We start from the raw sequence: 16,547 nt of genomic DNA, 5'->3' as shown, positions 1-16,547 counted from the left end.
AGCCCTTTGGCCTTAACTTGACTTGCCATGTTTGGGGAATAAAAAGGCTGACTATGACCCTAAGAACACCACCCCTACAGTCAAGCACAGAGGTGTAAACATTATGGTTTGGGGCTGTTTCTCTGCTAAAGGTACCGGCCGACTTTACCACATTGAGGAGCCAAGGGACAGGCAATGTATTGTAAAATCTTGGATGAGAACCTTCTTCCCTCAACCAGAACATTGAAGATGGGTTGTGGATGGGTCTTCCAGCATGACAATGACCAAAAACATACCTCCAAGAAAACAAAGGAGTGGCTCAAGAAGAAGCACATTAAGGTCATGGAGTGGCCTAACCAGTCTCCAGACCTTAATCCTATAGAAAATTTATGGAGGGAGCTGAAACTTCGAGTTGCCAAGCAACAGCCAAGAAACCTTAAGGATTTAGAGAAGATCTGTAAAAAAGAGTGGACCAAAATCCCTCTTGAGATGTGTGCAAACCTGGTAACCAACTACAAGAAATGTATTACCTCTGTGCTTGCCAACAAGGGGTTCTCCACCAAGTACTAAGTCATGTTTTTCTTGGGGATCAAATGCTTATTTTACTCACTGAACTGCAACTCATTTTATAATATTTGTATCATGTTTTTTCTGAACTTGCAGTTGATATTCTGTCTCTATCATTTAAAATACACCTATGATAAAAAATTATAGACCCTTCATTTATTTGTAAGTGGGCAAACTTCAACAAAGGGGGATCACATATATATTTTCCCCTCTGTATATCTATTGGAGTATGGACATCATCTCAATAGAAAGAAGTCACCCACTGTCTGTAGCTCACAATAAATTTCCACTTGAACTTTTGGAAAGGTTTCTATACAATAGCTTTTATATTTATTGGGTAATATTACAGACAGAAAGGGGGCCTAGCTATGGTCCCGTGTATGTCTGCTTTCACTTAGTATGGTGGGAAGAATTTAAAGTGTTTGTAACCCTAAAAAAAAAAATGGATCTGGTTCCCCTAAAGCATGTTATACAGCACAGTACTTGTGCTGTGTAATTTGGCCCCCTGTATAACCTAAAATACCTGGCCGATCCTGCCTGGTTCTGCCCCCCCCCCCCCCCCCCCCATTAACTGACCATGGTTTATTATGGCTGCTGAGCCGTGACACCGTGGTCAGTTTACGTGACTCAGTCATCCGCAGCTCTCCTCTGTCCTCCCCCCCTCCATGCCTGTCTGTCATCTCTGTGCCTGTGAGCCATCTCCGCCCCCCACCCCTGTTGCTATTAGTTCTAAAGTAAATCTTAAAAAATTTTACCCCCTCTTTTATGCAGCATTAACACACAGTGTACATATTTGTTGAAAATGAAGCTTCTACATACCGTTTTTTTTAGAGCTCTTCAGGCAGGTCACGTGACTCCTGGGGCTCTCCTCCCCATCTAAGGGCTACAGCGGGAGGGGCTGAGCAGCCAGCACATTGGTGACGTGACCTCCCCGACTGATGTCAGAGGGAAATCTCGGCCCCCTCCCACTGTTGCCTGTACATTGGAGTTGGAGAACGACCGGGAGTCACGTGACTGGCCTAAAGATCTCTAAAAATGTTATTTAAAGGCTTTGTTTTCCACAAATATGTACACTGTGTGTTAATGCTGCATAAAAGGGGGGCTGGTAGTGACAGATTTTTAAGAAGGTTACAACCACATTACATTTTCAATCAAAATGATAGCAATATTTTTCTCATACAACTTCAGTGCAGTAGTGGTAAATTTCCTGTATTTGAAGATCGAAGAAATAAGAAACAAATGAAAGACATCCACCTTCAGAAAAATAACAGTAAATGTCACTTGGTCACTGCATAAAAATGACAGAGAAACACATCCTTTATATAAATGGGGAAGTGGGATCTCCACCCACCCAATCAACATCAAGCTAATCAGGCAAATTGAAGAGTTGTTGGGTTGGTGGGGGAGTATACCACTATGAAAAAACCTCAGTATTGTTCTCTTCTCTCCCCCCCCCCCCCCCCCCATTTCCCTCCTATTTTTCTTCTCCTTTTTTCCTTCTTTTTTTCCTCTGTGTCCCCTACAGTTCCTATTTCCTCTTTGCCCGTTTTCTTTTTACATTTTTTTTCTCTTCCGTGTCCCTTACAGTTCCTTTTTCCTCTTTTTCTGTGTTCTTATAACATTTTTTTTCTTTTTCTTTTTTTTTCAGTGTCCCCTATAGTTCCTTTTTTCCTCTTTTTCAGTTTTCTTTTTAAATGTTTCCTTTTCTCCTAGTCTTCCCTTTTTCCCTTCTCCTATCTCACTTGTGTTATGAGTATTTTTACAGCTAGTTTTTAATTACTTTTTGTCTGCTTATGTGCATAGGTCATCAACCAATAGTATGTCCAGTTCCTGAGGTTTCTTCATAGTGGTATACTCCCCCACCAACTCTTCAATTTGCTTGATTAGCTTGATGCTGATTGGGTGGGTGGAGATCCCCATATATTATATATAGAATGTGTCATTTTTATGCAGTAACCAAGGCTCTTCAGCCAAAACACGTCTGTTTTTTTTTCTACATGTGCCAATACATTTTTCTTATGGATTGGAGTTGCCGGCTATTTTTCTATTTTGTCTACCTATTTGGGTGTTGTCTGGAGGACACCGCAGCCTGAGCACCCACCTGTGGTCTCCGCCCTGCCTGTTGGTATTCCCCTATTTAGAGCGCTGCACCTTTCTGTTTGTACAATGAGCACAGGACACCAAGTATACTCAATACATACTGCACCCATACTGCACTCTATACTGCACTTTTTCCAAACTAGTCTGTACTTTTACCAACCCTATGCCACATTATACCAAACCTTTACTGCATCTGAGCCACATCTACCTTGCAACTGTGACAAAACTATGCCATACCTATACTGTACCTATACTGCATGCAGGTTACCTGGGGCTGTCATTAGGTGCACAAACGCTCTTAAAGAGCCCCAACAATAGTCAGCAGAAAAACATCTCACAGGACTGCCCCTCCCATGGTAGCTATTCCGCAAGCCACCTTTATTTCCTTGCAAAGCAGGCAATAAAAACCAGCACATCCCTTAGTAAAAGCACCTCCCAGTGAATGCACCAAGCGCTGTTAGGCAAAAAGATGCGTTCAGAAGCTGAGTTTAAAGGCATTTCAAATGCCAAGCGCATCTAACCGCGGTAACTCGTGTTTAGCTGCGTTTCTTTTACAGGCGTTTTTCATTTTTGGCTATTTGGAAAAAACGCTTCTAAAGGCAAATGCGTCAAAACGATGCTAAATGCGGCATGTAAATGCGGTAAAATGGACGTTTTAAACGTCGGTTACTATCTGTCAAGTTAGATCGTTCAGGAGAGGTTGTAAAAACGTCCCTTGTACATGAAGCCTAAGGCACACATTTAATCCTTTGATCGCCCTAGATGTTAACCCCTTCGCAGCCAATGTTATTAGTACAGTGTCAGTGTTTATTTTTAGTAGTGATCACTGTATTAGTGTCACTGGTTTCCACAAAGTGTCAGTTAGTGTCAGACTGCCCGCCATACTATCACAGTCCTGCTATAAGTCACTGACCACTGTCATTACTACTATGGAAAAAAAATTAAAATAAATTCCAGTATACTACCATAGTTTGTAGACGCTATATAACCTTCGCGCAAACAAATAAAAGTACTCTTATTCTGATTTTTTTTACCAAAAATATGTAGCGAATACATGTTGGCCTAAATTTATAAAGATATTTGATTTTTTAAATTTTTTTATTGGATATGTTTTATGGCAGAACGTAAATAATTTTGTTTTTTTCAAAAAGTTTTGGTCTTTTTTTGTTTATAAAGCAGAAATAAAAAAAACAGTGGTGAACAAATACTCTATTTGTGTTAAAAAAAAATGGTATAAATTTGATTTGGGTACATTTTATCATGACCGTGCAATTTTCAGTTAAAGTAGCGCAGTGCCAAAAAAACAAAAATTGCCTGGTCATTGAAGGGGGGTAAATCTTTCTGAGGTCAAGTGGATAACCTTCACCCCTTGTGTCATATGATTATTTTAGTAAAAACGAATGCTACAATGTGCTTTTGAAGACAGAATAAGGTCTGTTTTATAAGCAGCATTACTTTCTAGATCAGGGGTAGGCAACCCCCGGTACTGGTGCCGCAAGCGGCACGCAAAGCCTCTTTTGCCGACACTCGACTCCCTCCCCATCAGCAGAGCAGCGCAAGGTAGTGTCAGTGGGACACTAATGCATTCCAGTTTCAGAATTCCCCACGCCACACCTCCACTGAGGGGGTGGCACTGTGCCCCCACACATTGTAAAAGATGGGAAACATTGTTCCGTTCTCTAACTTTTGATGTTGCTGCGATCGTCAGCTTTTGTGATGGGGAAGAGATTGGGTGCAGTTCTGCTAGGGGGCGGTCCCTGTTTCCAGGAGGACTGTCATTGGCCACTGCTAAAGCCAATCACAGTCCTGCTAGCCCCGTCCACCATCTTGAGGAAGATGACTCACTTGGTTGCCACTACCAATCTCAGAAAGAAGAGATTTCACTGTGATTGAGAAAACCACAATCAGGTGACAGTTTGTGGAATTACTGTGGAGCTTCTGGGAACTTTGTCAAAATTATTCTGAACCTTTGCATCACTTACTACTGAACACCGGCACTCTGCGTCCCTTTAAGCCACAGCCAGTATTCAGTGCAATGAAAATCACACCCAACCACTTTTTCTCAGCTGCGGGGGCCCAAATTATGATTCTGCACACAGGCCCACTGCTTTCAGAAAATGCCCCTGACCTGAGCTCATTATTGTGCAGCTATTTCAGATGCTGGTATGTGACATCACATACATCCCATACATCACATAGAAGCAAGTGGGCTGGAAGCAAGAGGTGGATCAGCAAGATGAGTGTGCCAGGACAGGTAGATGTGTCTCATCTTTGCTTCCTTTCACCACTCTGCATATCATAGATGAGAAGAGGGTACAGCAGTGGAGCAGATGAGCAGGAGGGTACATCAGTGGGGAAAATTAGCAGAAGGGATTCAGAGGTGGAACAGAAGAGCAGAAGGGTACGTTGGAGGGGCAGATGTGCAGGGGGGTCTAGTGTTGGGGCAGAAAAGCAGAGAGGTAGAGCAGTGGGGCAGATTTAAAAGGAGGTTTATTGGTGAGGCAGATAAGCTGGGGGTTACAGTGGTGGGGCAGGAGAGCAGGGGGAACAGATGTGGGGCAGAAGAGCAGAGGGGTACAGAGGTGAGACAGATGTGCAGGAGGTACACTGGTGGGGCAGATGAGAAAGCGGGTTACAGTGGTGGGGCAGATGAGCAGATGGGTTCAGTGTCAGGACAGATGAGAAGGTGATTCAGTAGTGAAACAGAAGAGCATGGGGATACAGCGGTGGAGCAGATGTGCAAGGAGGTACAGTGGTGGGGCAGATGAGAAAAGGGGAACATTGATAGGGCAGATGAGCAGGGGGGATTAAAGTGGTGGGACAGAAGAGAAAGGGGGTACAGTGGTGGGACAGATGTGCAGGAGGTACAGGGGTGGAAGGGATGAGAAGGGGGTTCAGCGGTGGGACAGAAAAGCAGGAGGGTACAGTGATGGGGCAGATGAGCAGGGGGTTACAGTGGTGGGACAGATGAGAAGGGGGTTACAGTGGTGGGAAAGATGAACGGGGGGGTTCAGTGTTGGGGCAGAGGGTAAAGGAGGTACATTGGTGGGACAGATGAGCAGGGGGTTACAGCGATGGGGCAGGGGAACAGGGGGGTACAGAGGTGGGGCAGATGTGCAGAGGAGAAAGCAGGTACATCGGTGGAACACATGAGAGGGGGTTACAGTGGTGGGACAGAAGAGCAGGGGGAACAGAGGTGAGACAGATGTGCAGGAGGTACAGTCGTGGGGCAGATGAGAAAGGGGTTACAGTGGTGGGGCAGATGAGCAGATAAGTTCAGTGTTAGGACAGATGAGAAGATGGTTCAGTGGTGGAGCAGGTGTGCATGGAGGTACAGTGGTGGGGCAGAAGAGAAAGGGGTAATAGTTGTGGGGCAGATGAGAAAGGGGTAACAGTGGTGGGGCAGATGAGCAGGGGGTTACAGTGGTGGGACAGAAGTGCAGGGTGATACAGTGGTGGGGAAGATGTACAGGGAGTTACAGTGGTGGAGCAGATGTACAGGGGGATACAGTGGTGGGGCGGATGTGCAGGGGGTTACAGTGGTGGGGCAGATGAGAAAGGGGGTACATTGGTGAGAAATGGGGTACATTGCTGGGGCAGATGTACAGGGGGTTACAGTGGTGGGGCTGATGTGCAGGGGGTTACAGTGGTGGGGCAGATGAGCAGGGGGTACAGTGGTGGGGCAGATGAGCAGGGGGTACAGTGGTGGGGCAGATGAGCAGGGGTGTACCGTGGTGGGGCAGATATGCAGAATGGTACAGTGGTGGGGCAGATGAGCAGGGGGGTACAGTGGTGGGGTAGATGTGCAGGGGGTTACAGTGGTGGGGCAGATGTGCAGGGTAGTACAGTGGTGGAGCAGATGTGCAGGGGGTTACAGTGGTTGGGCAGATGAGCAGGGGGGTACAGTGATCAGAGGTGTGAAGTTGCATGAATTGGGGCTCATCTGAGGTGTGGAGTTGCAGGAAATGGGGCTGATCTGAGGCGTAAGAGTGCAGGATGTTAATTTCTCACTAATAAAGTAGTTTACAGCATTTACTTTATAAAAAATCCTTTTCGTGATTGAGAGTGTGAAGTTGACATTTTTTTTGTTATAAAATCTGCATGCTCAATTTCTATGAAAACATTTTTTGGCACACTGTGCTCAAAAGGTTGCCTACTCCTGTTCTAGATGTACAAACCACCAAATAAGAAAAAGGATACATTAACTAACTGACATTTCTTGAACTATGGATAACTTTCTGGCTCCTCTCACTATTCCCTGATCTCTCTGCATTTCTCTTCTTAATTTCTTACAAAAGTCTTGGGGTGGGCAAAAAATGTAGGCTTACTGCTGACTTCCTAACTGTGCTTCATAAGCACTAGCCCATGTGTGCCATTATGGTTAATACAGTCCAGGATCAGGTTGGCACCCATAAATGTTTAGTGGCTATGAGATTTTCATAGATGTCCTGTTGTGAGCAAATGTCAAAATCATATGAATACATACCCTTATATTATTGAGATTAACCTCTTCAAGATCAGGGTCATTGCTTTTAACTCGTTCTAAGGTTTCATCCACATCTGTTGAATTAGGTTCTTCATCAGGAACAGGTTTATACCGCGTGGGCTTAATTACACCTACGGAAAGCATACTGTGCTGAGTATTAACTACGTCCAATAAGCACATCCAAATACTTGAACATTGAAAACCTCCCTTTTGAATGGTTAGCTGCCTGGTTGTTATGCAGGCCTTCTGGTTTAAATGTTTTGAGTCCCTGAGACAGAGAAATATAGCCCAAATGATGGATGACTTTTACCAATGTTATTTTCATAAACTGGCGTTTACATTGGAAAAACAGAACAGTTCACCAGCACACCTTTTCTTCTTCAAAAATACTTTTATTGAAAGGCCTACCACCAATTTTCTGTATGATGACTGGCTGGATAGGTGGCTGACAACGGTGACTGGCTAGCAGCAGTAAGCTGGATGCAAAGCTGCTAGCTCTGCATCCAGCCACACTTCAATAGCCATCTAGCTAACCTGTATTTTCTGGGGAGGTGACAAGTTGCCACGAAAGGTGCCAGTATAATCAATAAACTATTGTTCACATCAAGACATCATTGGCTGAGACATTTCTTCTCTCACAGTCTACCACACATTACTCTCTTAGAGGCACCTCTATGACAACACCTTTTTTTTTAACACACTGTCTTTACACTCTTGGTACTCAGTAACAAGAATTTGTGACCAATGTAGAAGTACCTCTTATGCCGTGTACACACGACCGGACTTTTCGACCAAACTGGTCCGACGGAACAAATCCGTCGGACAATTCGATCATGTGTGGGCTTCATTGGACCTTTTCTCTTGAAAAATCTGTCGGACTTTAGAAATAGAACATGTTTCAAATCTTTCCAACGGACTCGTGTCCGATCGAAAAATCCTGTATGCTAGTCCGACGGCCAAAAAAGGATGCAAGGGAAGCTATTGGCTATGAACTTCCTTATTTTAGTCCGGTCGTACGTCATCACCTTCTAAACGATCGGACTTTGGTGTGATCGTGTGTAGACAAGTCCGTTTCGTTGGAACCCTGTCGGAACTCCGTTAAAAAGTCCTTCGGGGTTCAGTCCGACGAAAAGTTTGGTGGTGTGTACACGGCATTACATAAGTGTTCAGTGGAGAAGTGCCCTATTACATCGTTGATCAGTGAAGTGCTTCCATTTGTGGTCAGTGAAGTGATCCCTTTACATTAGTTAAAGATGAAGAAATGCTCCCTTATACAGTGGGGCAAAAAAGTATTTAGTCAGCCACCAATTGTGCAAGTTCTCCCACTTAAAAAGATGAGAGCCCTGTAATTGTCATCATAGGTATACCTCAACTATGAGAGACAAAATGTGGAAACAAATCCAGACAATAACATTGTCTGATTTTTGAAAGAATTTATTTGCTAATTATGGCGGAAAATAAGTATTTGGTCACCTCCAAACAAGCAAGTTTTCTGGCTCTCACAGACCTGTATCTTCTTCTTTAGGAGGCTCCTCTGTCCTCCACTCATTACCTGTATTAATGGCACCTGTTTGAACTTGTTATCAGTATAAAAGACACCTGTCCACAACCTCAAATAGTCACACTCCAAACTCCACTATGGTGAAGACCAAAGAGCTGTTGAAGGACACCAGAAACAAAATTGTAGACCTGCACCAGGCTGGGAAGACTGAATCTGCAATAGGCAAGCAGCTTGGTGTGAAGAAATTAACTGTGGGAGCAATAATTAGAAAATGGAAGACATACAAGACCACTGATAATCTCCCTCGATCTGGGGCTCCACGCAAGATCTCACCCCATGGGGTCAAAATGATCACAAGAACGGTGAGCAAAAATCCCAGAACCACACGGGGGGACCTAGTGAATGACCTGCAGAGAGCTGGGATCAACATAACAAAGGCTACCATCAGTAACACACTATGCTGCCAGGGACTCAGATCCTGCAGTGCCAGACGTGTCCCCTTGCTTAAGCCAGTACATGTCTGGGCCGGTCTGAGGTTTGCTAGAGAGCATTTGGATGATCCAGAAGAGGACTGGGAGAATGTCGTATGGTCAGATGAAACCAAAGTAGAACTGTTTGGTAGAAACACAACTCTTCGTGTTTGGAGGAGAGAGAATGCTGAGTTGCAACCAAAGAACACCATATCTACTGTGAAGCATGGGGGTGGCAACATCATGCTTTGGGGCTGTTTCTCTGCAAAGGGAACAGGACGACTGATCCGTATGCATGAAAGAATGAATGGGGCCATGTATCGTGAGATTTTGAGTGCAAATCTCCTCCCATCAGCAAGGGCATTGAAGATGAAACATGACTGGGTCTTTCAGCATGACAATGATCCCAAACACACTGCCCGGGCAACGAAGGAGTGGCTTCATAAGAAGCATTTCAAGGTCCTGGAGTGGCCTAGCCAGTCTCCAGATCTCAACCCCATAGAAAACCTTTGGAGGGAGTTGAAAGTCTGTGTTGCCCAGCGACAGCCCCAAAACATCACTGTTCTAGAGGAGATCTGCATGGGCCAACATACCAGCAACAGTGTGTGACAACCTTGTGAAGACTTACAGAAAATGTTTAACCTCTAACATTGCCAACAAAGGATATATAACAAAGTATTGAGATGAACTTTTGATATTGACCAAATACTTATTTTCCACCATAATTTGGAAATAAATTCTTTCAAAAATCAGACAATGTGATTTTCTGGATTTGTTTCCACATTTTGTCTCTCATAGTTGAGGTATACCTATGATGACAATTACAGGCCTCTCTCATCTTTTTAAGTGGGACAACTTGCACAATTGGTGGCTGACTAAATACTTTTTTGCCCCACTGTATTTGTGGTCAGTTATCAATCCTTTTAAATTGGATTAGGGGTTAAGAAGAGACCCTTACATTTGAGGCGAATAAAGAAGGACTCCCGTAACACTAGTGGTCAGTGAAGTAATCCTTTGCACATTTTATTAATCTGTCTTGTCTAAATCGCCTGCCCTGACCACACGCTTTAGTCATCGGGTTTCAAGTGGGGCAAACCAGAGTAGACCAATATTATTGGTGTGACAGCCTTCTGATATCAGGAATATGCTTTCAATTTGTTAACTAACTATGGCGCGGTTGTTTTGGAAACCAGAATCCCCCTCCCCACAAATGCACCAACTCTGTATAGAGGGGTGTAGGGCACCTCCAGTTCTCAAAGCCCTGGTCTTCACCAAATTTCCATGGTCCTATACGCCGTGATTTCATTATAGTGAAAACTGGGCATGTATAAAGAAGGTTGAACTTGTGTTAATCATGCAGTTTGAATCATAGAAATATCTGTACTTGAATCATTTAGGCAGTTGGTCATATTCATTGTGCTTCTAAAAGGCTAGCCTACTTTTGACTGCCATATTGGCTAGTGTACATACTGGTGCACAATTAACAGCAGTGAAATCAAAACTGGAACTTCAAGTGATATTAAAGTCTTGGTTTTTTTTGTTTGTTTAAAAATAACAAACATGTTATGCTTACCTGCTCTGTATCATTGTTTTGCACAGAGCAGCCCAGATCCCCCTCCTCACAAGTCCCTTGCTGGTGCTCCTGGCCCCTCCCTCCTGCCGAGTGCACACACAGCAAGCAGCTTGCTATGGGGCACCCAAGCCGAGCCGCTACTCGGTGTGTCAATTTAGACACAGAGCCGTGGATCAGCCCTACCCCCTCTCTCATTGGCTCACTGACTTTGATTGACAGCAAGGTGAGCAAATGGCACCCACTGCTGTGTCTCAGCTAATCAGGAGGGAAAGTCCCAGGCAGCCAAGGTTCTTGTGCAACATCCCTGCATCAAGCTGGGGCTCAGGAAAGTTTTGCGGAGGCTGCTGCACATTGACAATTTTTCATCTTAATGCATAGGATGCATCAAGATAAAAAAAAACTTTTGCCTTTAGAACCGCTTTAAAGTGTTACAACAGTAAAATCAGTCTGTATATGCAGTAAAGCATGCTTGTTATACTCACTGGGGAACCTAAGGGGTTAATCCTTTGCATTGTGTAAAAAGGCTGTTTGATCCTGTCTTCTCTGAGCCTCCCCTTGTTTACTGTCCCTAATCCATCTGCTGGCTGTTAGTTGGGAGCCTTGGAGGCACTCTGCACATGCTCAGTTTGGTGTGTATTGCTAGAGAGTTTTATTTAATTTTTTTGGGAGGGTCAGGGGTCATGCAGCCTCATAGGACAGTCAGAGGAGAATGAAAACTCCTCCTACAAGCTTTAACTAGTGCTCGGCCGGACACTGATAGAAGTCCTAAGACTGCTATATACTGCTGATGAGAAAAGGTATTCAGCAGTATATTTTTACTAAAATAATTGCATTTCCATGTTCTGTGTACTGTGGGGGACCAGATATAGCGAATGCAGGGTCCTGGGTTTAGTAACAGTTTAATGGAGCTCAAGGGATTTTAATTTATTTGTTGCTAAATAATTTACACAATGATTTATACAGTGCAAGACAAAACATATGACTAAAATGAAAGTATTTATTATATAATACATATGCATTATTATTGTAATATAAAGTATATACTTACTATTTAGACCCTCCTTGTTGACAATATTGCTGCTTGCAAGGGCCTCATAATACTGCTGATTACTCATCAGAGTGTGCATTCCAAGGATAGCTGAAAGAAAGAAAGCAAAACAGTGGATTATATGCTCACCAGATGCTGCAAAATATGCATGTATTATTTGCTTGTTATCAGGTTGTAGAAACTTTTACACTTAAGTCACCCTTTCAAATGTATAATTACCTGTCCACATCTCTGACTGGATCTTTACTCTACCTTTCACACATCTTAGCTGCAATCTCCAATCATTTCAGTTTTGCTGTTCCACATCCACTTACATCCAGTGATTGAGGTTTATTTTTTTTCTACAGCTTGCATTCAGAAAAGTAAATGAGCTTTTTTTTTTAAATATCCATAATTGTTTTCCCCCATAAACCTCAATGGTTGCACTTGTATACAGTATGTGCAACACACGTTTGCACTAATTTTTGCACCTGAAAAACTCCTCTCCTTCTCTAGAGCTGTCCAGCCTAGGAAACAAACACCTGAAGTTTGATTCTCGTGCTACATTATCCATAATGGGTAATAATACTTGTAATTCCACTGGAAAAAAGTAAGAAATCACTGAAAATATTTTTGTATTTTAAATATATTATCATTGCCTATAAAATATATGCAATGTTAATGAAGTCCACTTCAGTCACTGCGAGCAATGCCAGCAGTGCTTTAGTTACTGCATTTTTGGGTTTATTAAATAACATTAAAGCAATAACAATTTGTACAGAAATTTAAAGCAACTAAGCAGATTGCAATTTACTGCAGTTAGATGAATTACGATAGTTGAAAATTGGTTAGCTGAAAATAATTAGTTAACTGCAATTTTCACATTATTATTTACCTACTTTACTGTAGCCTTACAGAGGAATGCCACTGACTATTTATCTGTTAGTCAGATATCTTTTTATCTGTTATTTATCTGACTATTTATCTGTTTTGCTTTCTTGCTAAATTTATACAGCATCAACTTAATCAACATGGCTTTATTGGAGTGCAAAAGGATTTATGTATCAGGCACACGAATGATCTGTTTGCAGTTATCCAACTGCAATTTATTGAATACAGCAGAATAGTTGTCTAGTTCTAGGGTCTAGACCACTTGAAACTAAGTCACATATGTCAGGAACTGTGTCTTTATCTTTTATAAAACATCAAATTTGAATAGACTACTAAACAAAAATCCTATAAAAAATGCCACAATTTTACAGTTTCACCTATGCACTGCCAGCTGTCGGTGTGTGTTACAATTTATGATTGCAGATGACACATGCTAATGGACAAAAGTGTGAGAACCACTAGTGTACAACTGTTCATCATGATATAAATGAATAGGAAAGGTCTTGAAGGCATCAGGGTTCCAGCTTTCTTGCTTTTTGGTAAACAACCTGAACTTTAAAGTATTTCTAAATCCAAAAACAAAATAATAAAGCAGGGGCATTGCTTTGGACAGTGAATAACCTGGGGCACCTTTGGGCACCCCAAGGAAAGTAGTAATGCAGCATGCAAAGTATGCTGCCATGAATTGATCAGACTCACTCTGTCTCACAACCAACAACACATATGTAATGCCCACAACGATGCTGCTCTCCTCAAGCTGGGAAACTTAACATACACTGTACAAAAAATACAGGAGGGCGCCTAGTGCATTATCACCAGCACCATTTTTATTTTAGAAAATTGCCAAAAACATACTCACAAACACGAGAAGATACAAGCCCCTGAAACGCGACAGTTTTCCAACCACAGACGTTTGGACATCACCTGTGCTGGAGTTGTGACTTGACATGCTTGTATCTTCTCGTGTTTTTATGTTTTTGGCAATTTTATAAAATAAAGATGTTGGTAATAATGCAATAGGCGTTTGCACCCTCCTGTGTTTCTTTACAATTCTACCATGAATCCATGGTGTGGCCAAATAGTTGCAACAGTGGGAGGGGCTTAAAATAATGGTTAAACAAAACCCGAGCCTATTCGCTGTATGCACGGCCCACATGTTCCATAGTCTTTGTACACATAACATATGCTCTAATTGCTGTTTATCACAGACATGAACAGTATACACCTCAGTACAACCATTATATATGCTTTTGTGCACACTGGCTATAGAGAGCTTTGGTCGGAAGTATGTAATATAGAATATAGTGTAGATAGAGCAGGAGTCTGGGATGTATAATGCAAAGAGTGCAGGGTCTAGGACTGTGTAGTGCACAAAATGCAGGGGTCAGGGGTGTATGAAGCACAGATTGTGGGGGCAGGGCTGTGTCAAGCACAGAGTGCAGGGGTCAGGAGTTAGAATGCACAGAGTGAAAGTGTTGGTAGTACATAAAGCAGAGTACAAGGATCAGGAATTCAGGAATATTTGATGCAGAGGGTGCAGGGTTCAGGGGTGTGTAAGTTAGAATGCTGGGGTCGGGGAAATTCAAGATTTCCCCATGCAAGCAATACTCTTCACAACTTTCTTCCCAGCACAAGTCTTTCCCTCCCCCAAAAATCTCCCCTGCCAGCAAAATTTTCATTTCCACCCCCCCCCCTTCCTAGGTCATTATGGCCCCCAGCACAATTTCCCTCTCCCTCCCTGAACTTACCAGACAACCAATGTAGTGCAGCGAGCATAGAGATTCCTATCATGCTCTCCCTCAACTGTCATGTGACATATCACAACCGAGAAGAAGGGGCAAATAGAAGCAAAGAAAACGAATATAGCCGCCACATCTAAAAACTGGTCAGCTGAAATATATTACATTTTTGTTCTTGGGTTTAGATACAGTTTAAACTTTACAGAACTCAAATCAAAGATTTTTTCAGTTTCTTCAGCTTAAACACGCTATATAGGTGCAGGCCTGTTCCCATAAAATTAAATTTAATAAATCTTTAATAATCTCGTTGTCCAGGAGGGAGGCTAAGAAAGGTCTTATATCACAACTATATGGTATACTTTATGATAAGTTTCAGGAAACAGTGGATATACCATCTAGAGCACGATGGGCACGGAACTTAGGGTCTATATCGGAGGAACAATGGGAGGCTGCCTTGTCCGCAGTACCCATGGTCTCCTTATCTCCTACACAAACATTAACCCAACTATTTATCCTACATAGGACTTATACACTAGAGAAGTTATTTAAATGGAAGCATAGAGATACCCCTGTATGCCCTAGGTATAAAGTTGCCCTAGGTATATGTATATGTATGCCCTAGGTATATGTATAAAGTTGGCCCAGCCAACTTTATACATATGCTATGGAGATGCCCCAAACTCCATCAATATTGGAAGGGGGTTATGTCAAATATTAATAGTGTCTTTGGGACGGAGCTGTTGCTAGAGCAAAGTATATGTCTTCTAAGTATGATAAATGAAACCAGGATTCCGGAAAACACTCTTATACCAATAGTTAAGGAGTATGTTTCAGGCTTGCAAGCTCATAGTACAAAAATGAATGTCTTCATACCACCCCAACAATATGTGAATGGAGAACACAGATAAAGGAAATTATAATTAAAGAAAAATACATATTTTTACATAGAGGCTGTCCAGGGAAATTTGAGAAAGTGTGGAAGAGGTGGATGAATATACAGGTCTGAAGGATTGGTTGGAAGTAAATAGACAAATAACGACAATAGGAGATGATAAGGGGAAGGGGGTAATTCTTTTTTTTCCCTCTGTTTGTTAAATTTTGGAATATATGATTATTGTGATTATTAGTATATATATAGGATGTATGTGTGTTTTGTATTGTTTAAATATAAAAATAATAAAAGAAGATATGATTAAAAAAAAATACAGCATTTATGAGTTCTGACTTTTTAAACATGAATATAAACTAATAGAGTAAATCCTTTCAAACTGAAATATTTCTGTCAAATTTGTTCGACGTAAGTCTTTTTGAACCACCACAACAAAATGGAATGCAAGTAGAATCATCTGGGTATATGGCATGGCGCAATTTAAATAAGAAGTGTAATCTTCTATTACATTTCTATGGATTTTTCTATGTCAATCCCACTACTAATTCTTCTTCAAAGGGCATTTAAAATACAGATGTCTTACTCTTTCTTCTTTATTATTTTTATTTTCAGCATGTATGTTTAATGTACAGTGGGGGAATATAATTGCTTGATCCCCTGCAGAATTTGTAAGTTTGCCCACTTACAAAGAAATGTGGGGTCTATAATTTTTTATCAAGGTGTATTTTAACTGACAGAGACAGAGTATCAACCAAAAATCCAGAAAAAAACACATAAAACAAATGCTATAAATTAAGTTACAGTTTGGTGAGTAAAATAAGTATTTGATCCCTAAGCAAAACATGACTTAGTACTTGGTTGGAGAAACCCTTGTTGGCAAGCACAGAGGTAAGACGTTTCTTATAATTGGTGACCAGCTTTGCACACATCTCAGGAGAGATTTTGATCCACTCGTCTTTACAGATCTTCTCTAAATCCTTAAGGTATCTTGGCTGTCTCTTGGCAACTCGAAGTTTCAGCTCCCTCCATACATTTTTTTTAGGATTAAGGTCTGGAGGCTGACTAGGCTACTCCATGACCTTAATGTGCTTCTTCTTGAGCTACTCCTTTGTTGCCTTGGCGCTATGTTTTGTGCTATTGGCTATGCTGGAAGACCTATTCTCGACCCATCTTCAGTGTTCTGGCTGAGGGAAGAGGGTTCCCATCTAAGATACAATACTTGGCCCCTCAATGTGCCAAAGTCAGCCTGTACCTTTAGCAGAGAAACAGCCCCAAAGCATAATGTTTCCACCTCCATGCTTGACTGTAGGGATAGTGTTCAAGAG

General features: G+C 42.1%; 1 protein-coding gene across 3 annotated transcripts in view; it reads right to left on the bottom strand.

Moving 5' to 3' along the window:
• Positions 1–16,547, bottom strand: part of TMOD1 (tropomodulin 1) — a 132,207-nt gene that overhangs the window by 21,272 nt on the left and 94,388 nt on the right. For all 3 annotated transcript variants that reach the window (XM_073591241.1, XM_073591240.1, XM_073591242.1), the window contains 2 exons: positions 11,725–11,814; positions 7,133–7,263 (listed from right to left, as the gene is read on the bottom strand). In XM_073591241.1, the coding sequence (XP_073447342.1) occupies positions 7,133–7,263; positions 11,725–11,814 (221 nt within the window). The remainder of the gene's footprint in view (positions 1–7,132; positions 7,264–11,724; positions 11,815–16,547) is intronic.

This window comes from Aquarana catesbeiana, linkage group LG01 (genome assembly GCF_042186555.1).
Source record: "Aquarana catesbeiana isolate 2022-GZ linkage group LG01, ASM4218655v1, whole genome shotgun sequence".
NCBI classification, from domain to species: Eukaryota; Metazoa; Chordata; class Amphibia; order Anura; family Ranidae; genus Aquarana; species Aquarana catesbeiana.
Note: the sequence above shows the minus strand (reverse complement) of the source record. Positions and strands in the feature narration are given on the sequence as shown.